The sequence below is a fragment of the Lutjanus erythropterus genome, chromosome 16 (assembly GCF_056507025.1).
Source record: "Lutjanus erythropterus isolate fLutEry1 chromosome 16, fLutEry1.hap2, whole genome shotgun sequence".
Lineage (NCBI taxonomy): Eukaryota > Metazoa > Chordata > Actinopteri > Lutjaniformes > Lutjanidae > Lutjanus > Lutjanus erythropterus.
In genome coordinates this window covers 21,599,687-21,621,513 of record NC_139332.1, presented here as the reverse complement: position 1 = coordinate 21,621,513, position 21,827 = coordinate 21,599,687, and the positions used below count along the sequence as shown (strand labels likewise).

Sequence of the window (21,827 nt, the reverse complement as noted above, 5' to 3'; positions counted from 1 at the left end):
AGGAAGTACCATCTACTATGAGTACTGCTTGTGTGCAATTCTGCTGAAAGAATATTCCTTTAATTATTACTTTAAGGATGTTTTGGCATGAAAACAGGATCAAACGTGGTAAAATCATCAGTACTTCTTCAGGATAACAACTCATTTCATTAAATACAGTACAACTGGCCTGAGGAGCCCTGGTTCTTAATTTACTTAGCAATTAAAATCCTTTAGTTATTTAATTACTTGCCATGTCAGTACAGAATTTCTACTGTACTAGTACTGTAGCTTCAAAACATCTGTAAAATACAATAATGTTGAGTTTACTGTGTGGAAAACAGAGAACAGAGTTTTTTTTTGTATGAGTCTATGCATTGTTTTTGGATATTTTGCCTCTAAACCCTTCTAAAATATTTGTCTTTTAGTTATTTTCATCCTTGTTTCAATTTAGGATATAACAAGCTTTACCGCCTCTGGAAAAACTGGTGAGCTGAGAAAAGTCACCGACATTGTACTTCATAAAATCATACTGGATATGATCACAACTTGACTGTTTTGTAATGGTAGAAAAGTTGCCTGCAAGATAAAATAAGAGATCTTACAGTTATGTTACTTTTAAGACCAAAAAAACAAAAAACAAAAAAAACAAAAAACAAAAACAAAACAAAACAAAACAAAACAAAACAAAACAAAACAAAAACAATGAAAACCATAGTTTTAGTAAGTTAACCTTTGGGACAAAGATGCCTTTCTGTGACAATGTGATATCAAGCAATTCTCATTTATTTTTCATCTCATTTTACGAAACAAACATAGAAATATCATTTGTATCTCCTCATTAAACAAAATCATTCACATAACCATTTCCTAGAGACAAGCATATAAATACATTGATTGAATTCGTCTTAATCATCAGTAAAAATTAAACGAAAAGAGGGCGGCTGAAGCCACAGCAAGATATCATTTTGTTCTACATCAGGTCTACCAACATCAGCTGATCAACACCTTGAAGCACTAAAGGCTCTTTGCCTGCCAACAGCAGACTCTTGTTAATGTCTGCTAAATTGGATGCCCACAAAAAAGCTGCAACTTGTCTCATTAAAAAAGCTATTACAGTATATATACACTGAGTGGTACTTCAGGACAAAGTACTAACAGTTAAAGCAAGAGATCATTTTAATTTCATGTACACAAGTACTATTATCAAAGTCATGCAAGATGAAATTAATTTCTGACATCAAAACTTGCAATTGGATGGAAACTATAAAAAAGGATGCCAATGCACTTTCTATACAACTACAGGTTAAGGCAATGGAATTAAATTCCTTTTATATCTGTGTAATTGTGTGTGTCTGTGTGTGTTTGTTGTTTAAAACCAACTCTGCTGTGGAATTAAAGCTGCTCCATATCACATGTTTACGTATGTCTTCATTCTCAGTTTGTCAAAAAAAAAAAAAAAAAGATTCCCCCTTCATACATCCTGGAAGTCAGATTCAAACCAAAAAAATTACACATTTCACATTCCGCAAGAAGGTAGTAAAAAACAATTCATCGACATCAAAAGGAACTCAACACAGCCTTTTTGCACAGTGCAATCACAGAACTGGAAAAAGCCCTTACAATCTGTACATATGGCATGGCTTTTTCTAGCACAAAAAACTGGAAGAAAGATGCTTTTTAAAAAAAAATCATATAGAGTGCAGAATTAACAATCAAGTCTCTAGAAAAATCAACACACAGTCAATTCAGATAAAGATAGACACACTCGGGATGATAAAAGTAGAGGGACAACACTTGACAATGCTACTGCTGTATGGGATAATCCCCACTACTCCTTTACTTCACATTACACTGCCTCCTGGTGGTTCATACCAGTTACTGTGCTCTCTACATTATAGTTAACAGTCCCAGTGTTAATCCAGAACGTCCAAATAAAAAAAAAAAAATCTGACAAATTTTCAGCTGTCCGTGTGCTAAATATTATCATCATAGTTAAACCAACCCTGACTAAATACACCGCTTCAGTGCTTGCTCTGAAGCTCGGACAGCAGTCAATTTAACCACGTTTTGGCAAAACTACAAATGTTTGGAACACATTATCACAGGGACGGACGGTGAAGAGGTGGATTACACTGCAGGAGCGGTTGTGGAGAAGTTTCAATGGCCAGGATAATTTTTTCAGCCGTGAAACTTTCCACTGCTGTAACTGACCGCAGCTGCCATTCCTCATAAAGGAGCTTTTATTCTCAAAGGTTAGATTTTGGGAAATGCCACATTAAATCACAGGCAACCTTAAAGGGATAAAAGCATAGTTTGGATTTTTTGATTTGTGGTTGTATGAAGTATCCACTGATAGTCAGTGTATTACCTACAGTAGGCAAAGTTTTACCTACAGTTTTGACATACAAAGAGCACAGCATAATGAAAGCTAAGTAATAAACTGCTGTGGACAAGATCAGCAGCAAAAAGTATTTTAGCCACTTTAAAAAAAAAGTCCACTCAAAAGGGTCTATATTAGTTTTATTGCATGCTACATTTATCTTGCTGAAGAATCAGCTGTATAAGCCAAATATCACTCTTTCTTGCTCAACCAGACTCCTTTAAGCGAAAACACAGCACATGGAGGCTGCTGGTCTAACGCTGATTTGATCTGTTAGCTTGTTTTCATTTATTGTTTGACTTATGTTAATCAAAAGCAACCATTTAAAACACAATGAAAAAAAACAACTAACTGATGAAGGCAGTGATAGACCAGCAATGCCCATATTCTCTGAGATAAAATGACTGATTCCATCTGTGAAGTTTGGTTGGTTTGGAAAGAGCAATATTTGGCTTGTATATAATAGCAGTTTTCTGCCAGAAAATGCTGTCCGTTAGCAAGTTAAAGCAGTGAAAATATTCTAAATATAGCATACACTTCAATTGATATTGTTTGTTTAGGTGGCTAAAATATGTTTTGTTGCTGACCCTGTCCATAGTGGTACACTGAACAGCTTCCTACATTGGTTCTCCTGCTGCTTCTCCAAAATGTTCACCTCCATCTGTTGTAGGTAAGACACTGACTATTGATAAGCACTTCATACAACCTGACTTCAAATAATGTGAACTATCCTGTTATGCAACACTCACATGTAATTTGTGCTTTGAATGAGTTCCACATCGCTGCAATCATTCCTGCTGCCCATACAGCAGTGATACCTTACCGGAGCGACTACACTGCAAGAAATGACAAAATGCATTTTTATCGTGCAAAAGTGCAGTCGTAAATTCAGCCAAAACTAATGTGAGGCTTCAGCAATCTGAGAAAAGCCAAACCAAGTGGGTTCATTTGTCCTGGTATTCATGTCTAAGTTTATTGTCAGGAATTTGTCACAAGAACATGTATGTGACTGCCAGGATGTATCACTCACACCTCAGCAATAAAATACTGTCAGAGGAAACACAGAGGGATTTTTGTATTAAAGAAGCCATTACATTGGAAAATACCCATAAATCTGGACAACACTAAAGCCATTTTTTGCACAAAATGACGAGTGGGGATTATTTGTCTCCCGTTCTTTACATTTCAGTTGCTTTATGAGGGTATCACTTCATGACCAGTATGGAGAGATGGGATGACTGCAGCAACTCTTAACTCTCTCAAAGTACATATAAACATGTGAGTATTGTACTGAGTTAAACTTGAAAAAAATGTGAATCTATCCTGATCTGAGAACACTCCTCTCAAGCAGCATACTCCAACACATTTCAGTAATTGATGTAGGAGCAGCAGCATGGCAAACAAAACAAAGTGCAATATTCTGGGGAGCAAAAATGTATGCATAACTCTAATTTTCATAGAACAAAAAACAAAACTTATATCGGTTTTGTAGTTTTGGGTTAACAATATAAACATACACTCTTAGAAGAAAAAAAAAACACTTTCGATGCCATAAAAAATAATAACATGAACATGTACCTCCACTGCCTCCCCTGAAACTCCACTCTGGCTGCAGTGTAGCAAATAGTGCAAATAAGTTTTAAGATTTTAGTCCATAGGACCTCATTTCATTACTATATTTATCCAAGCAGGTGATCTCCGCTGCTTGTTTTCTTTTTGTTTTGTTAACTGATAAACCATTGACGTATCTAAGAAAGGACCTCTTGTACCTGATAATTATTGCATGTGACACGTTTAACAATCATTTGCATATGCTTTATATGGACCTGTGATCTGACTTCATGTTTCCCTTCGCACCTTTTTCTTCTGGGACGGCTTCGGAGGCTCCACGATCTGCTCAGGGTTCTCTGCAAAGAGATTCAACATGAAAAAATTAGAAACTTTTATTTAGTACCATCTCAGTTTAAACATAAAGACATATACTCAAGTATGCACTTAAAAGAAATGTACAGAAAAGTAGAGAGATTGAATAAATAGTTGTTACTATGACTGTACTGTTTGAACTGTGAGTACAAATTTAGTCCCTGACTTATTGAAACATACTCTGAGAGGAAGATATGCCAGGATTCTGCTTTTTGGATGTCAGCCCAGGAAGCTCTTGAGGCGCTGCGCTCGCCGTCTACAATCAAACAAATGAAATGACATTAAATCAAAGAAAGTTTCACGCTTTTGTGCCAGATTTTAATGTGACAGCTCCATGTTTTTTTTCCCTTACCTGAGCCTCAGATGCAGCCTCCTCTTCTGTTTTCTTCTTCTTTTTCCTCCTCTTCTTGGATTTGGCTGCTCCGCCAGAGGGATCCTCAGGGTCCTTCTCATCCTCCGATATCTGACAGAACAAAAACAGACGTTCAGGTTATTTGAAGATTAGAAGCAGAGGAGCAGAGGCTGCGTTAGACTCGTTATAATGGATTGTGTTTTTATCTGTCAAAATGACTGAATTATTATTCAGTCATTGTTACAAAAAAATTTCAGTCATTATTCAGTTAGTGTGATCTCTGCATTAATCATGTACCAAAGAAAACAAGGCAATAAAATCCTGAGAATAAAAATACCTTGTTAAAATGTGTTTTTTTTAATTCCTATGCAAGTTAGAAATGTCTAACAGATGCAATTGGCAGAGCAATTAGCAATTTGGCAGAGTGAGAGGGAAACCTTGCTGGGGACAGGCTGCTCTTTCGGTGGAGGTGCAGATGTCATCAAAACAGGGGGCTCTTCATAGTTTCCCCAGTGCTCCACTGGGGCGTTCCAGTCAGAGCTGGGGTCCACTGCTGCCATTCCATCTAAAACAGTTCACATCAACAGGATGGCAGTCAAACAAAAACTTACTAATTCAAACATATATGCATGTCCAGAAAAAGGTGTGTTTGCATCCCTCAAATTCAAAACACGCATCCTTATTTTTAAGATTTTATGTGCAGTAGATTGCTGAGATACTCACTGAATCCAGACCATTCATCATCAACATCAGGGCGATTCGCCCACTGCAGCTCCACGGAATTTGCTAGTGGGTCTGAAAGAAACAAAAGGTGATTGAGAGAGAGAAGGAGGTTAAAAAAAAGTAAAAAAAAAAAAAAAAAGTTAATTAGTCATTAGTACTAAAAACACTGGAAGCTGTTGAAGTGGAGAAACCACACCAGACACTCTGCAGATTACACATCATCGCAGTAGAGTCTGTGATGTGACAGGGTGACGCAGCTGGCAGCTGATCACTGCACCAACCTGTGGTGTTTCGTCCCAGCATGGAGAAGGAAACAGGGTTAAGGTCAGTCTTTATCCGGCCATCAATGCCGCTCCACGCTGCTGATAAGAGCACACAGACACACAGATTATATGCTTGGAATGCTGTTCTTGCACTTGACATTCACGAGGAAGACAAGGTTCCTTACCAGAAAAGATTCCCTCACTTTATGTCATGTCATATAATTAAGTCTTTTTATATTTTGGGTTTCCATGTTAAGACAATAGTTGATTTAAATTCTCATTGATTTCACCGTCTGCTAACATAGACACTTCACAAATGTTATCTTAAAGGAGAAATCTGTAAAATATTTACTGAAATAACTCCTTTGAAATTTCTATTCTGGTCTTTAAGTTGTGTTACTGTTTGCCCATTTCACATTAATTAGCGGTCAAATTAATGCCAAATGTTCACAGAATGAGTAAGTGTCGGTTTATGAGACATAAGAAATCATTAATAATCTATAGAGGAAGTGGATGTTTATAATGGTTAAACTGAGTAACATCTCAATGCGGGCAGGCAGTGACTGAACTCAAAGTCCAGAATGTGTCAGTTTAGAGCAGTGAGATTTGCATTCAGGATAACAGGCTTAACTTCACATTGACAGACAAACGATAGTTATAAACTGCTGATAAATTCGTTGTCGCTTGTCAAATTCCAATGTTGCGCTTGTCTTGCGCTCCTGCAGTGTTCCTGCCACCTGCCTGAGCTTCTGCTAGTCTGGGGAGGAGGGAGAGGGGTGAAATCAAACTTAAGAATAATCTTACTGTTTTTTTAGCAGTCAAAATGTAATTATTTATATTTATTTTTACTATTTAACTGCTACTGTACTCTGTCTTGACTTTCTAGCACGGTGAACAATTATGAAGTAACTGCACAGACACAAATGATATTGTATGATGAAGATTCTTATCACACTGCTGATCTAAATGAATGGGACTGTTTGGTCCACCAAGGATTAAAATGACTACTATTCATTAAATATTCACCCAATTTGGATGTGACTACTTCCAAACTACTTTATAGCTGAACATCAGCACTTCAGCAATGTTATTTTGTACTTTAAAATCCAATGAGCTGAATAGAACCAAAACAATAAAACAAATCCTCACTATGAAAGTGATGACAGTTTTAAATTCCACCATCCATATCTGTGGTGTAAAAAGATCTAAACGGGTCGAGGTGGTACCTTGTGTCTCCTGAGCCCAGGACTGAGTCTTAGGTGGGGCGCTGTAATGTGTAGCCGTGCTGATGGCACTCCACTTGGCTCCCTCCATCGCACCCATCTGTCCTGGTAACTTCATGGAAATGCCGGTCCAACCTCCTCCATTGACTGAAGCCTCCTCTCTCCAGCTGGAAGACACTGAAGAGACAAACAGTGGGGGAACACATGCAGTCAGACTGGCAGTTCTGTCAGCGTGTCAACACTTAATCTAGAAAATTATGCATTTCAGGGATACGACCAAAACCATATAGCTATTGTTTACAGAATAGTTCAATTACTACATCCAAGAAGACATTTTCATGTACATACCCCATTTTGTGTTTATATTAGACAAAGTTTTACTTTGAAAAGAAATAAAGAAATGCAAGCTCTTAAGTAGTTTTAAGCTGTTTCATGGTTTAGCTTTGTCTTTACCTGCTCCACTACCTGCATCTGCCTTTCCAGTGGCTCTTGGATGCAGGGACTCTGAATCAATGTGAAAAAAACAAACCAACAAACAAAAAAAAACTATGAGTAACCTGCAGTATTACTGGATAAATCTTGCCTGACCCGTGCTATATATTTTATACATTTACACTTTTAACGATGAGCCCAGGCCTTAGACTTTGTCTTTGAGCATCATACCAAATCCCAGCAGCATAAAATTTTGTCAAATGAATACCTTGGTTTCCTCTATTTTTCTTGGTGTTGGTAGGTGCCGGGGCTACAGGTGCCTCCACACTGGTCTTTGGCACCTCCACCCCACCTGGGCTACCAGAGTCCTCAGAGCCTTTGTCCTTCCTGCGCTGCTGCTTCTTCTCTCGGTTACTGACTTTGGTTTCCCATGCACCTGGTGGACACAAAAACCCCATTAAATGGTTCGGTGACTTAGTGTGTGCAGTGCAGTGATAAAGAAGATTTTTGGATGACTGATTGTGGATGCAATTTGTATACTTATTTATTTAACCAAGAGACTACAACAGCATAACTGAGTGAAAAATATAGTAAGTGAGGCTAACTAAAACTGGGGAGGTCAAGTAGATTGTAAATACTGAAAACACGATTGGCATGAAACTAAACAGTCAGTTTAAAAATGAGAAGTAATTATGAAATTTCCCTTGACCGCAGTTGAACCTTACCATCATCAGGTTCCTTAACATCAGTTGTAGACACATGGTGAACTGGTTTCACATCTGTCTTGGGCTTTTTCTTGTTCTTCTTCACCTGCACTGGGGCCTGAACCTCATGCACCTGTGGATACAGACAAATAAAAATTATACTGAACTTAAATATGGGGTTGCACAAAAGGTTATACTAATGTAAATCATGTGACTTGGGTTTAAGTGGAGCTTCAGCAATACATGACAAATAGCTACTAACTTAGTGAACCTAAAGAAAAACTTATGTGGCTGCACTGCCAACCAACAACCACAAACAGTTTCGGGTCCCCATAATTCTGGCAGCAGCTACCCAGACATACCTTCTCAGTTTTGATCTGTGAGGTGAGCTTGGAAACTACCTCAGTCACTTTAATTTCCTCCTGAGCCACGGCCACTGGTTGTCCATTGGACTGAGCCTTCTGGAGGAGAAAGACAGACATCAGATAAACAACATGATGTTGATGATCCAGTGATATAGCAAACATTTAAATCTGTTTACCCATCTTTTTTATTTACAGAATTACTAATTTTTTATTCCTATTTCATTAATATATTTTAATTTGCTATACCTTACAAGTGAACTAGGGATTCACAACACACTAGAATCAAGGACGTTCTTCTTCACTTTTAATAAAGGACGTTCTCCTTTGTGTTCTGAAACAGGTCATTCTTGCAGGAGTACTTTTACTTTCAGTATTTTTTAATGTTAATACTTTTGTACTTTGTAAAAGAGTGCTTCTACACTGTGGTATTACTACTTTTACTTCAGTAAACATCTGAGCACCTCATTTTTTTTAAGGTCTATTATTTCTGTATAGCAGATTGTTGCTATGTATAACAGGGCATTGTTTTGAAGAACAGACTGTTACTATGGACACAATTCTGATCATAGACTCTGGAGGAAAAATAAAATCAAGGTTACATCACTATATTTTGCGTGAAATTATTGAGTTTTGGGGTACATACATGCACATACACAGGGAGCAGATCGCTATTGTGTCACATAATTGTGGGCCAAATATTTTTTGGGGGTGAGTTACCATGTAGTAAGTGTGATAATGTACTATGAGCAGGCCATTATTGTGAAATAAACCCCTTCAGCATGATCCAAGTCCTGCATCATCTTGTCTGGCTTTATTTCACATTAATGACCTGCTCACTGTAAATTACCCCTTATTATAATATTGTCGTCATACATAAACTAAATATAGGTTAACAATAACCAACTAACGCTAGCTTTAATTTAACAATCACTACTGGCTCGTCAGCTGACTATCCACACAGCTAGTCTAGTTTAGATAGTTGTCTTCCTGATGTAAACAATACACAGCGATTAAATGTATTGCTATATTTAGCTAACTGGATTATTTGTGTCATTTTATAAGTGGGGCACATGACTTGTTGTGTAAACAAAGTGCGCTGTAACGCTACGCTGGCGTTAGCTAATTCATAGTGTATGAGACATCCAGGGTGCTTAACTAACTAATAAAATAACAATGGGGATAAATGCTTGAATTAGCTTGACGCTAGCTAACGCTGACACGCTTTCGTTTAGCAATAATTGCTTCTATAGACGTACTTGTTTTGATTGAGCCACCGTGATTCAACAGCTCTGTTTACGGTACCTTTTCAGTCGTTTTCTTTTTGTTCCTCTTCTTCTGTTCTTCTGGTTTGGCAGTTTTAGCCGAACTGGCCTTATCGGGCTCACAGCTGCTTTGGGCGACCGGGGATCCCCGCTTTTTCCCGACGATCAGAGCGCCACAGACGGCGGCCCATGACAGCCCGAGCAGCAGCAGCAGACCCGCCGCGGCCGTAGAAAGGATGACCCATGTCGGGTACAGCTCGGGCTTCAGACCCAAATCCAGCCCAAACTGAGCCTGGACGTATCCTTGTCCCAGAGACAAGGCCTCCTTCAGACGGCTGGACAGCAGCTCAGCTTTCTCCATCGCAAAACCTTGAAAGTCCCCAGCCATCTTTACAAATCACCAAAACACGAGCTAACTGTTAGCTATCATTGCCAGCATCCGTATGCTAACGAACGGAGGAGTGGCTAATCTAATCTGACCGTTGGGACAAATCTCAGTAAAACTACAACTATTTAAATTATGTCTTGACGTTTACGTTTTATTTTTTTTAACGTATTGTTGTTAACGTATTTCTTTGTTTTGGATCATTTGTTTATCGATTGGTTTTATGATTTTTTCCTGCTCATTGTATGTTTTTCTTGTTGTCTTCTTGTTTTTATTTTAAATGATGTTAATGTTAGTTTTGATTAGTATTATTGTTTTATTTGTTTGTTTTTTCATTATTGTATTTTAGTGTAATTATATTTGTGTGTGAATAAAATAAAGAATTAATTTAATTTAATTTAATTTAATTTAAACAAACAAACACAACACAAAAATCCCTACAATTCACATTTGCTGTATTCTGACTGTTATAAAATGAGCTATATTAGCTAGATTCAGTGTTTTGTCCATTCTTAAATCATGTACTTAGACCATATTTATAACTAGTTACCCACATTTTAACAGTGATGAAATGTAACTGAGTATATTAACTCAGTGGTGGAAAGTAACTAAGTGGATTTAGCTACTCAAGTACTGTACTTTAATTTGCTTCAACAGGGAAACATTGTGCATCTTACTTCATTACTTCTCACACAAAACCAACAGTTTGTACAAGTACAACTGAAACAATTATTTAATTAATCATTTAGTCAAATGACAGAAAATAAATTGTCAGGTATTTTGATGATTGTTTAATACTTTTTCATGTAAAAACATAATGCATGATGACAATACTCATAGGTTGCAGCCATATACAAAATAGTTCAATATGAGCTCCACCTTTACCTACTACAAGAGTAAAATCCTGTTTTTACATAATGAGAAGTAATGAGAAATATAGTAGAACAATCAGGGGTTTTTCCTGATAATACTTACATACTTTTATTTACGTTATAGTTTTATTTAAGTAACATTTACAATGCAGGACTTTTACTTGTAACAGAGTATTTTTCCCGTGTTGTATTATAATAATTTTACTTAAGTAAAGGATCTGAATAATTTCACCACCATTAAATTTGAAAACAAACCTGCTGAATGCAGTCGTGACTCTGGTGGCTGTTTGAGCAGTTAATACATCACAAAGAAATTATTTTCATTTTACAAAACATTTTATTGATTTTATTGTACATTAAAAATGACAAAATGTTAAAACAATTCAAAACGGAGGCCAGCAGCAGGACCTGCATACTCAATAAAATATATTCTAGATACTAAGCATCTTCAAATATCCAACAAGGTACAGAAAAATCACTCTCTCGTTATTCATGTTTAACTTCAGGTCATATGCCTGTGAAGTAGTATGTTGAGGTCAAAAATACCCATGAGGTACATGGAAATGTCCATTTATTCACCTTATTGCATTCTGCAAATTATAATGGCCTCCAATGACCTCAAAAAGTGTAATTCTCAGTACCTATTGAAAAAATGCGGTACATGTCTGCTGGAGGAGGAGTGCATGTTTAATCTATTATCACCCATTAATTAGTCCTTTGGAATACTGTAATTGTATTGTAACAAGACTTTAGACAGTTTTTTTTGTGAACAACTGCTTAAACAAAATAAATAAATAGGTACAATCTAACAAATATGTAACAGAAGGTCATGTCAGTTTTAGAAATCTGCATCCAGAGTGAATTCACAGTCCATCATGTTTGACATAACCCCAAATCTCTGATACTCGGCAACTCGTTTCTCAAAGAAGTTGGTTTTCCCCTCTAGTGAAATGGACTCCATGAAGTCAAATGGATTTTCAGCGTTGTATACCTTGGATTAAAGGAGAGAAAGAAAAGCAAACAAAAAAAATTCATCAACACATCTTGATGTTGTCAAATTAAAATTTCACTTATGTATAAAGCGTATGTCAGCGTATGTTGGTGAATTTTCCACCCCCTCTGCTTTGACAGCTTTAACATCTACCACAGTATAAACGGGTTCAATGTGTAATGGCCATGTTGCATTCATTATATGTATTTTATGATCATTTAAAAAGGATTACCTTGGACAGTCCGAGGTCAGTGAGAAGCCGGTCGGCGACAAACTCGATGTACTGCTTCATCAGACAACAGTTCATTCCAATGAGATCCACTGGCAGGGCCTCGGTCAAAAACTCCTGCAACACCAAACATGATACGGTTGTGTGTGTACAGAACTGGTATGGCCTGTCAAGATTTCGGCTGTTCTAAAACTGACATGAAAATTGAAAGAGAATAGTCTGTCAAGGAGTGATTGATTTATTGGAATCACTGGAGTCAATAGAAAACAGTGGAAAACAAGCAGAAATCGCGAAGTGTCTCAAGTTGGATATATAACAAATTTCCCATGATCAAAACTGGTGCACCTGTGGAGAGGCTTTTTAGTACCAAAAGTCTTGTCAGAGGAATCAACTATCCGACAGCCATTTTGAGAAACTTTTCCTGTGTTATACAAGAGAGTAAATAGACTAAATTACTAATATTAGTCAAACATTACTACAGAGATTATTGGCTGGGTGAGTCAACGTGACCTGAAAAGCCCGTGCGCTTGTTTTGTCAGTAATGTTAGGTGGAGACCCTATTTACCTGTTGATAAATTGAAGTTTACCAAAAACTAGCAGTTAGTCAAACTGGCAGTGAGATGTTGCAGTTTTATGATTAAATAAGGAACCTGGCAAAGCAACACAGTACATGATATAAGCACAGAACATCAGATACGTCAGACCAATTCAAATCAACTGCCAGATGTTAACCCCCAAAGTGACTGTTGTTAGAGTGATTCAGTATATGGGTTCCAGATGTCAGGCACTCATTGCAAAGGATTTGCAACCAAGAATTACATATGACAGCTTTATTTAATATTATTTTGACTTGTCCAATTATTTTTAGTACCCTGAAATGTGGAGTCTATGTGTAAAGGTTGGTTATAAACCCTGCATTGTTCTCCCTGTATTGCTGTCATTACTTTAAATTAAAGCTATAAATCTGCACTATTTCTTTTAAGTCAAATCGATTGTGGTGGTGCACAGAGCCAAAATAACCCTGCTGCTGTGCAAACGCATATGGAGCTAAGCTGATGGTATACCGTTTGTTGCAGTTTATAATGTGCAGTCTGTTTTGAGCATATCCCCTCCAACACTACTGACCTGCTCAATGCTAACAGCTTTGGTGATGATGTCCTTCACTCGGTCCTCTGAGGGCTTCTTCAACAGGTGGCTGTACAGCAGGCAGGCAAAGTTACAGTGCAGGCCCTGAGAAACACGTCAATAAACAAGTCAGAATGTAAAAACAGAGAAGATCGGCCATTAACTGTGTTACTAAAAATTTTTCAAACAGCAAAGTGTGGATAGAAGCTGAACAAGCCAGTGGTCACAGTGACTGACTCAGACAGTAGTATAGTGTCGTAACCTCAGAGTTAGTTGAATGTCCTGAAATGACATGAAAAACCTGCACAGCCAAACCTTGATGCAGGTGTCAGAGAAGATATGAGCTCACAGTATTCATTCTGTTGTGAATTTATCTCACCTCATCCCTGCTGATCAGCTCGTTGGAGTGGGTCAGACCAGGCATCAGTCCCCTCTTCTTGAGCCAATAGATAGAAGCAAATGAGCCGGAGAAGAAGATGCCCTCCACAGCTGCAAAAGCCACAATTCGTTCCCCTGAGGGCAAAAAAGTGTCAAAACTACTTATTAACAACAGATATTTGGAAAGCTCCTTTAGGTAAGAGTCTCTCATTATTATGTGACTTGAATTATAATGTTGTTAAATGTTAAGTCTTCCTCACCAAATGTGGATTTGCTGTCATTTATCCACTGGAGGGCCCAGTCTGCTTTTCGTCTCACACAAGGCATGGTCTGAATGGCGTTAAATAAGTAATCTCTGAAACACACAGTCAATAAAAATGCCTTACTAGTCTTAAACTTACAGCCTCAGCATAACAAATCTAACACCCATGAAAAGAATTCACTTTTTTATTGAGATTCACCAGTGAAATTAACTTGATGTAGTTAAGTTTTCAACAGATTGACAGGAAAAATATTTCAAGTCAAATACATATTGCAATGCATGGAGTTCTTTAATAGCCTGCTGATGCAGAGGCATGAAATTGTAGTCTTCCTAGTCCGTTGGTGCATCAAAGCTGGGAATGCAACAGAAATGATAACAAACTGGTGCACATGTAGCCTGTGATGAACAGGTGCGAGTCTTACAGTTTGTTTTGAACCTTCAGATGATTAGATACACGGAGAGAATTTATCTTTGCACGGTTATGTACTTCCTCCAGAAACACTGAGGCAGAGGCACATAGTCTAACAACAACAATGTGTAGCAATCGTTGATACTAATCGGGTGCAACAATATTGTTGTATGTAAATTTCTGACCTCCTACAAGAGAAAATACGATGGAACGCCACTCAAAGTTGGAGTTCCCTCTTGTAAACTCAGAGAATCTACCCCGACTTCATGGAGAAGTCATCGTCTGATGTCACAGCACCCATTGAAGCTTAGAATAATACAAACTATCATATGACAAAAACCAATGATTATTTTCATTTTTGATTAAGCTGTTGATTTTTTTTTTTTGATTCATGGATTAGTTGTTTAGTTCATAAAATGACAGACGATGGTGAAAAATGTCAATCAGCATTTCCCATAGTTCAAGACGACATCCTCAAAATGTCTTGTTTTGTCCACAACCCAAAGATATTCCCTTTACTGTCATAGAGAAGTCAAGAAATGAACAACAACAAACTAACCTCTCCTTCAGGTCCCTGATGTAAGTGTTGATGAGCATGCTGTACATCTCTGAATGAACAGTCTCTATGAGGATCTGGAAGCTGTAGAAGGAGCGTGCTTCAGGGATCTGTACCTCCTGGCAGAACCTCTGCACCTGTAAAATAAAAAAAGAAACACAGATAATACACCATGTTTTATATTAAAGTTTCATCTTCAGCATCTGTTCCAGCTGGGTGACAAATTCCTCTGGCTCCTCTCACCAGGTTCTCATTGACGATACCATCGCTTGCAGCAAAGAAAGCTAGGACATGGGAGATGAAGTGTTTCTCTTCAGGTTTCAATCGGTCCCAGTGTGCCAAGTCTTTGGATAGATCAACCTGAAAGAGACAACACCAACATTACACCTGTCTGTCTCATGGATTGTTCAGGTTTTTCACTGATAACAAGCTGCAGTAGACAATTAAATTTTAAATGGACAAAGTTTGTGTTCTCATCTACCCAATAAAACTTAATTTTATAGATACATCTTAGAAGACAGCTAGTGACACACTAAAATTACAGAAATTTCTCAATCTGATACCCACCTCCTCCACTGTCCAGAAAGAGGCCTGTGCCTGCTTGTACATCTTCCAGATGTCAGGATACTGGATGGGAAAAATGACAAACCGTCTGGGGTTTTCTCTGAGCAAAGGTTCCTCTTCTGTCTCTGAACCATTTTGGCAGTCTGGGTCTTTATCTTTGAAGCCATTCTACAAAGAGCAAAGTAAGTGAGTGAGTAAATGTATTTTCACACTGCATGTAGCATGGTTTATTACCTAAGTTCATTATTGATTTTAACTGCTAAATTTGGGTTCAGCAAATATCAGAATAATGCCTACTGTGGTTTTTCTTTCTTCACTGTTAATATTGTACGTGTACATTGTGTTTTATACTGTGACAACACTGTGGTAAAGATTTAGGGACAAAATCATTTGGTTAGGGTTAGGGAAAGATCCTGGTGTGGGTTAAAATGAGATCTTTTGCGGACAAAAACAAAAAATTATAAAGCCAGGGGATCAGAACATAGACAATATGTGTATGTATTCTTTAAATATGTAAAAAGCATACTTTGATTTTAACGCCTAACAATACATTTTCATTGGAAAGTGAAAATTCATTATCAGTATATTAGCGAATAAATACAGCGTGGTCTGGGGTTATCATCTAGACTCGACCTTCGGTCATACGAAACTCTCGCGAGACCTGTAGGCGTTGCTTTTTCACCTTGCACTTTCTACAAACTGATTGTATTTTATTTCCTGACAGCGCAGTCGTTAATATCTGAATAGGATCTGCGAGGGGAAAAAAGACACTATTAAGGTTAAGGAAATATTGTTGGTTTTAAAATGATCACTCTCGCGAGATCTTTCGCGGGTCTAGGCTTACCATCTAGACACGACCCTTTACTTATAAAAGAGGCCACTGCGCTTGCGCATTAACTCGTAACATCCAAAACAAAGGACACATTTCATTTAAATATCCAAAATAAAGCTTGTTAGTTATTAATAAAAATCCTCTTGCGTCCCAGTTAGTTATATAGCTACATTTTAACAGCATTTTCTCGACGGTTGAGGTGCATAAGACAAGCCGTAAGTTATCATTGACACCAATAGTTAGCTTACATGAGCCAACAAGGCCAGTTTTAAAACAGCTACCAATGTTTGACCAAAGCCTTTCTTTCTCAGTAACCTCGTTATATTGATAAAGATTAAACATCGACTTTACAAAGCGAAGTTGTAAGGCCTCGTTTCCTAAAGGGGTCCCGCGGTTGAGGTTGAAATACTCACAATAACGCGTACAGGTTAATAATCAATGTTAGCCACTTCAGTACAAATCATACAGCAGCTGTTTTAAAGAGCTTACCGTTTCTGTAAGATGATCAGTTTGCCGATTTATTTTCATTAGGTCCATTTCCTGAGAAGACTTCTGTTTCACCGTCGGTGTCATTGACTTTGGTTGTTCTAGCTAGCTGGCAGTACTCCGGGTCTGTGCCATGGATGCAGCTGCAGCTTTGCTGGTTAAACCATTTAAACTGACACCCACAGAGGGTAGTGTAGCGCCTCCAGTGCTCATACAAGACATGCTGCATTAGAAAACCACATGTACATCTACATAGTAAGAAGATTATTCCGGGAAATGACTGGTCTTTATACTCTCACTAGTACTACTACTCACTTCACACTCAGTATTAGTCACTATACCGCAGCCTGTCATGTGGAAAGATGAGTAAAACATGAAAATAACACCCATTTGTCAGAGAAATGAAACCAAGTACAGCAGTTCAGACTGATAAATTCTTTTTATTGTACAGGAATGTTCAGGAATGTAATTTGAAATCTTTAATGCACACAGCATGCTTATAGATGCATTATAAACATGAGGGAACCAATATGTTTTCAGTGGCAGCATGGTCATAGTGTGAATTCAGGGCTGGATGTCAGTGTGTGTGTGTGTGTGTGTGTGTGTGTGTGTGTGTGTGTGTGTGTGTGTGTGTGTGTGTGTGTGTGCCAACAAGCCAAGATTTCTACACTGGTACGTTGTGTATTCCCAAACGGAAGACATCATTTGTGCAAACCCAGTTGCAGTTTTGGGGCTTCAGCATAAACACTTGATGAAAGGCCATTGGTGGATCGTCATCTGCCTGTTGTAGACAAAGTTGATGAGAAAACATACACTGTATGTTAACTATACAATACATACACAACATGTAATCATACATGTAATATTCATGATAAAACAAAGACAATCTGACTGGTTAGGTAGACAAAAGGTGTTCATTTTCAAATCTAAAAAACAAAAAAGTGTTCAGCAATGACAATCAGATACAGCAGGTGTACAGGATGTTTAATAAATAGTGGAACAAAATAAAAGAGTTGAGTTAGCCCACATTAAAACAAAAATATACTGCAGTTTGTGTGGATTTGGGGCCTGAACCACAATGTCTGTGACAGTTTCATCTCTAGTTGTGATGATGATGCTTGTGGTTAACTACTCAGCCTCTTTCAACCGTAGCTGGAATGAAAAACCCAATTTACAGAACCAGTTGATAACCAGCTTCTTGATACCAGTTATACAGGATGGATACACCTACAATAGCGGGAATTCCTAGCCTAATACACGGAAGTTGTTCCAAATTGTGTTTTTATTGTTGAAAAAAGAAAAAAAAATAGTAACCCTTCATTAAAGACATGAACTCTATCACTACAGCCTAAATGTGGTCTATAGTGTCTCACGATTCCTGAACAATCTGAGATCTTGCCACCAACCGATCATCTGGGCAGATCTAAATGCAACTGAGCAGCGGGTTGTAGGTGGACCTGCAAACTGCATCAAGGTAACCCAGACCAAAGAACCAGCTTCAGGGCTCAATTATACTCCCAAACAGATGTGTACATAGACAGCTGGGGACACCACAGACAGTATTAGTTCTATTTATACTACTCTCTGGAGTCCACTTGGAGGACATGTTCCACACAAGCGCAACAGACTTGCATCTGTAGTGGCTCTGTGGATAAGTCAGCATGGTCATATCAAATTGGAGCTCTGCAGATGTTCACATAGACCCTAGATGTTCAACATCTGATGAGAAACAGTCTCTCACAGATGGGGCAAGTATAACAGGAGCTGAAGTTGAACTTGCTTTGTGATATAGGCCCCAGCTGCAGATCAAATGCTATCAATAAAAATGTACCAACTTACCTGTAACTGTCCAAACACCATGATGAGGATACAGCCATCTATTGTGGGCTGGGCGTCTTGTTCTGTGATAATGTGCTTAATACGCTTGAAAGGTAAGCCCTGTGGATTGGAAACAACAGTATTAATGTAATGTACAACACACACAAAAAGACATTTGGACTGGAAGCTGCAAGTGAACGGCTCTGCTCCTCATTTCTTTGTTACTACTAATTGGGAAGCCTACTTTTAATATTTTTGTGGATTGTGATTAATACAAACCAATACTTACAGCAAGTTTGCCAGCAATGGCTTCTCTCCCAGGAAAGGGTGATCCCTCCCATGTCAAACATGCTCCTTCAGACTATGGAAAAAATGTTTATATAAAACACATGCACACAATAACTTCATTTACTATGCATCATAGCATTTACAATGTCAACTGTGAATGTCAAGTGTAATGGAATTTGGTTCATCAGTGTTGATGCTACATGTTGACGTTCAATGCTTTAACTTTGTCAATACAGGAAATAATTGAATGGTCACTGAACAAACTTACATATAGGTTAATCAGTCCCATCCTGTTGGTATTGTCAAACTGGTTGTAATATTCTTGGACAAAGCCCTCTCCAATCTTTTGCCATATTTCTTTCTCGCAAGCCATGTGTGAAGCTTTGGATCTGTCAAAAATTAAAGAGTCTCATCATTAGGAGTCAGTCAAAGCTTCAGTAGACTGCAGGCTATTCACTGAACTCATGTTGACGCTTTAGAAACACATTATATTTTTCTGATCACTCAAGTATTTAAACATGGCACGTGTAGAAATAAAACAACTCAGCAAAGAACACATACAACAAATAGAAGGTCAACACTTTAATTAAAAGGTTAAATTTAAATTAAATTAAAAGGTTGGACTGTGTATTGACATATAATACCAATACGTCTCAATATGGATGCATAATTTTGGCAATCTTCAAAGCCTGTGGATATTTTCAGCTGTTTTTGCACAAGCATTTTAAAAGGAGGAAATTAATACAAAACTATGAAAAAACACTTGCCAAATATGCTTCATGTCTATATGGGAAACACAGAGACATTTACTGGGAGGCGTTCTGTGACGGTGGCCCAATGACCATACCACCCACATCTTTAACAAAAAGGTAGTTTGACTGATATTTAGATTGATTCTGTTCTATATAGTTAATTTACTAACTGTGTTCACATAAGATAACGTTAGCTGTGACTAAACTGCTAAGTTAAAGGTGAATGGCATCTTATTTTTGTTAATGTTAGAGCTCTCAGACGGTGGCAGAAATATTTTGCCAATGAAAAACTAAAATATAAATGTATATAACTGAATTTCTTTAATGAAACTAGCTAGTTGTGCAATGACTTGCCAGGAAATGTATTGTATAACTATAATGTTGTTGTCTGCAGTTTTATTAACGTACACCCCAAAATCTAAATACTTGTTACCCTGTTTAGTGCTTTGTATCCACCTAGAACAGAAGGGAACCGCAGACAGGTGAAAAACCTCGCGACAGTGATCATTTTGATATAAACCACGATGTTTCTCTAACCCTAACCAAGTGTGATCTAGTTCTAAACGCCGACAGATTTTAACCACAGCTTTAAAGAGTTATAAGACAATTATACTGTTCAATGTATGCAGTGAAAAAAAACAATGCGTACAAATCTCGCGAGAGGTTCACAAGTCTAGGGTTCCCTTCCAGAGACGACCCAAATGCGGGTACATGAGAAGTTACTTCCGAGCTCGTCTGGGGCTTGTGGGGGGTTTCCTACTACAGTCAGTGTTATGTAGAAAATTAAACCCAGACTGAAGCTGTGTCCACTGTTCAATATCGGGAGCCACCGCCGTAAGTCATCCAGTAACGTACCGTTAACTTGTGGCTAACAGTCCTGTTACCGTTAGCATACAGGCTGGCTTTTCCCATGAACGCCTCACTAATCTTGGACTCTCAATTTATCTTCGTTATACTTGTCTCAACAAAACCGTGTTGGTGCGGCCGAGCAAGTTGTTGTTAAGAAGCATCTAACCTCAAAAACAATACTTTACCGTGTCCGTAAGTTTCAGGTTACTTTTTCGGTGCGCATGCAAGCCAGCGTGGAGGAAAACCCAGTCAAATCGAGGCTGGTGGAGTTCCCGCTTCCTCCGAGTCATGACAAACTCATGGCGTCACTTGCAAACTGGCCAATGAAGGGCAGCGGCCTTGCGATTCCAGCCCTGAGTTCAGTATGTCAGGAGCCAACCTATCACCGCATACATCGAGCTGGCAGCAGGGTGTGGACACAAACGTAAACTCATGCTTCCAACTAGATGTATTTAGATGCCATTTGTGGATATGTGTATTATAACTAGTAATAATTGGAATATAGATATCTAAAATTGAGAGCTTTTCCTAGTAATTCAAATTATCTGAAATTAAAAGCCCCAATACACATGAATAGCAAAGATATCTGAAATGTTCTTTTTGTTAAGGCAGCCACTACCTTTTAAGGATTTCTAAAATTTTATGTTGACTATGATCAAAGTTGCAGACAAGCTGAGATACAGTTTCAACTACTTAACATGTTATTGTGGATATCTTTACCATTCTGACAAGTGCGAACACATTTTTGACTAGGTGAATTGTTATAGATATCTAAAATACAATTACAGTCAGGAAGGTGGTTTGATTAAAGGACCAGTGAATAAGATTTAGTGGAATCTCACCCAGCCCTCAAAGAATGTACAACAACCTAGTGTCTACAAAACAGGCACAAAATATGCAAAAGGCCATATCTAGAGCCAGTGTTTGGTTTGATCATTCCAGGCTTCCGTAGAAACACAGCAGTGCAACATGGAAAGCGACTACGTGGAAGAAGACCCATGCCCAGATATAAAGGGAACAAAAACACAACTATTCTTATTTTCAGGTGATTATACACTAATGAAAACATACTTTTGAATATTATATTAGATTACTGTCATATTCTGCCATTAACCCCCCCCCCCCCAAATCGTACACACTGAGTCTTTAAATGTTACAACAGCTGGAATTTAGGCCTGTCAGTCCCAGTAAAGGAGGCAGAACAATAAGCCTCACAGCATTTTTTAAAGGGAGGTAAACTGAAAATAAACTTATGGCCAAGATTGAGGGAGACAAATAAAGGGACATGCAACAATAAACTTGTCTCAAAAAAAAAAATCTTTAATGATTCCTCTAAAAATGCAAACAAAAATCAAGCTGTAAATAAAAACGTCTTTATTTCTAACTATTTTGGCAAATAATGCATCAAATAATGAATCATAG

At 37.9% G+C, this 21,827-nt stretch overlaps 3 protein-coding genes across 6 annotated transcripts; all 3 read right to left on the bottom strand.

Moving 5' to 3' along the window:
* Positions 1 to 3,015: 3,015 nt before the first annotated feature.
* On the bottom strand, positions 3,016 to 10,126 carry mtdha (metadherin a). The gene is made up of 12 exons (XM_084738858.1): positions 9,650 to 10,126; positions 8,345 to 8,443; positions 8,004 to 8,115; positions 7,547 to 7,714; positions 7,300 to 7,350; positions 6,850 to 7,023; positions 5,642 to 5,722; positions 5,361 to 5,432; positions 5,075 to 5,202; positions 4,638 to 4,748; positions 4,466 to 4,541; positions 3,016 to 4,269 (listed from the first exon to the last, which is right to left on the bottom strand). Exons 1-12 carry the CDS (start codon positions 9,995 to 9,997, stop codon positions 4,202 to 4,204), a joined length of 1,488 nt encoding a protein of 495 aa, XP_084594984.1. The 5' UTR covers positions 9,998 to 10,126; the 3' UTR covers positions 3,016 to 4,201.
* Positions 10,127 to 11,347: 1,221 nt separating this feature from the next.
* Positions 11,348 to 16,886, bottom strand: rrm2b (ribonucleotide reductase M2 b). Its single transcript, XM_084738754.1, has 9 exons — positions 16,702 to 16,886; positions 15,384 to 15,548; positions 15,060 to 15,176; positions 14,820 to 14,953; positions 13,850 to 13,944; positions 13,591 to 13,724; positions 13,212 to 13,316; positions 12,090 to 12,203; positions 11,348 to 11,857 (listed from the first exon to the last, which is right to left on the bottom strand). Exons 1-9 carry the CDS (start codon positions 16,783 to 16,785, stop codon positions 11,705 to 11,707), a joined length of 1,101 nt encoding a protein of 366 aa, XP_084594880.1. The 5' UTR covers positions 16,786 to 16,886; the 3' UTR covers positions 11,348 to 11,704.
* Positions 16,887 to 17,118: 232 nt separating this feature from the next.
* On the bottom strand, positions 17,119 to 20,733 carry LOC146313066 (nuclear transport factor 2-like). Of its 4 annotated transcripts, none has more exons than XM_084738758.1 (6): positions 20,591 to 20,733; positions 19,073 to 19,193; positions 18,806 to 18,877; positions 18,538 to 18,636; positions 17,346 to 17,479; positions 17,119 to 17,313 (listed from the first exon to the last, which is right to left on the bottom strand). In XM_084738758.1, the coding sequence occupies exons 2-5, from the start codon at positions 19,175 to 19,177 to the stop codon at positions 17,363 to 17,365; spliced, it is 393 nt and encodes a 130-aa protein (XP_084594884.1). In that variant the 5' UTR covers positions 19,178 to 19,193; positions 20,591 to 20,733; the 3' UTR covers positions 17,119 to 17,313; positions 17,346 to 17,362. The 4 variants fall into 4 exon arrangements, with proteins under 4 accessions (XP_084594884.1, XP_084594882.1, XP_084594883.1 ...); XM_084738756.1 differs by having other exon boundaries at positions 17,119 to 17,309; XM_084738757.1 differs by having other exon boundaries at positions 17,119 to 17,301.
* Between the last annotated feature and the right edge of the window lie 1,094 nt (positions 20,734 to 21,827).

Coding starts and splice junctions, on each gene's coding strand:
- mtdha (XM_084738858.1), bottom strand. CDS start 9,997: ATGGCTGGGGACTTTCAAGGTTTTGCGATGGAGAAAGCTGAGCTGCTG. Junction 7,351..7,546: donor GAAAAATAGAGGAAACCAAG/GTATTCATTTGA, acceptor ACATTGATTCAG/AGTCCCTGCATCCAAGAGCC. Junction 5,203..5,360: donor TGATGAATGGTCTGGATTCA/GTGAGTATCTCA, acceptor GAACTGTTTTAG/ATGGAATGGCAGCAGTGGAC.
- rrm2b (XM_084738754.1), bottom strand. CDS start 16,785: ATGACACCGACGGTGAAACAGAAGTCTTCTCAGGAAATGGACCTAATG. Junction 13,945..14,819: donor ATCAGGGACCTGAAGGAGAG/GTTAGTTTGTTG, acceptor TGTGTGTTTCAG/AGATTACTTATTTAACGCCA. Junction 11,858..12,089: donor CTGACCTCGGACTGTCCAAG/GTAATCCTTTTT, acceptor CTTTAATCCAAG/GTATACAACGCTGAAAATCC.
- LOC146313066 (XM_084738755.1), bottom strand. CDS start 19,177: ATGGCTTGCGAGAAAGAAATATGGCAAAAGATTGGAGAGGGCTTTGTC. Junction 18,878..19,072: donor TGGGACTGATTAACCTATAT/GTAAGTTTGTTC, acceptor TTTTTTCCATAG/TCTGAAGGAGCATGTTTGAC. Junction 18,637..18,805: donor CCATTGCTGGCAAACTTGCT/GTAAGTATTGGT, acceptor TCCAATCCACAG/GGCTTACCTTTCAAGCGTAT.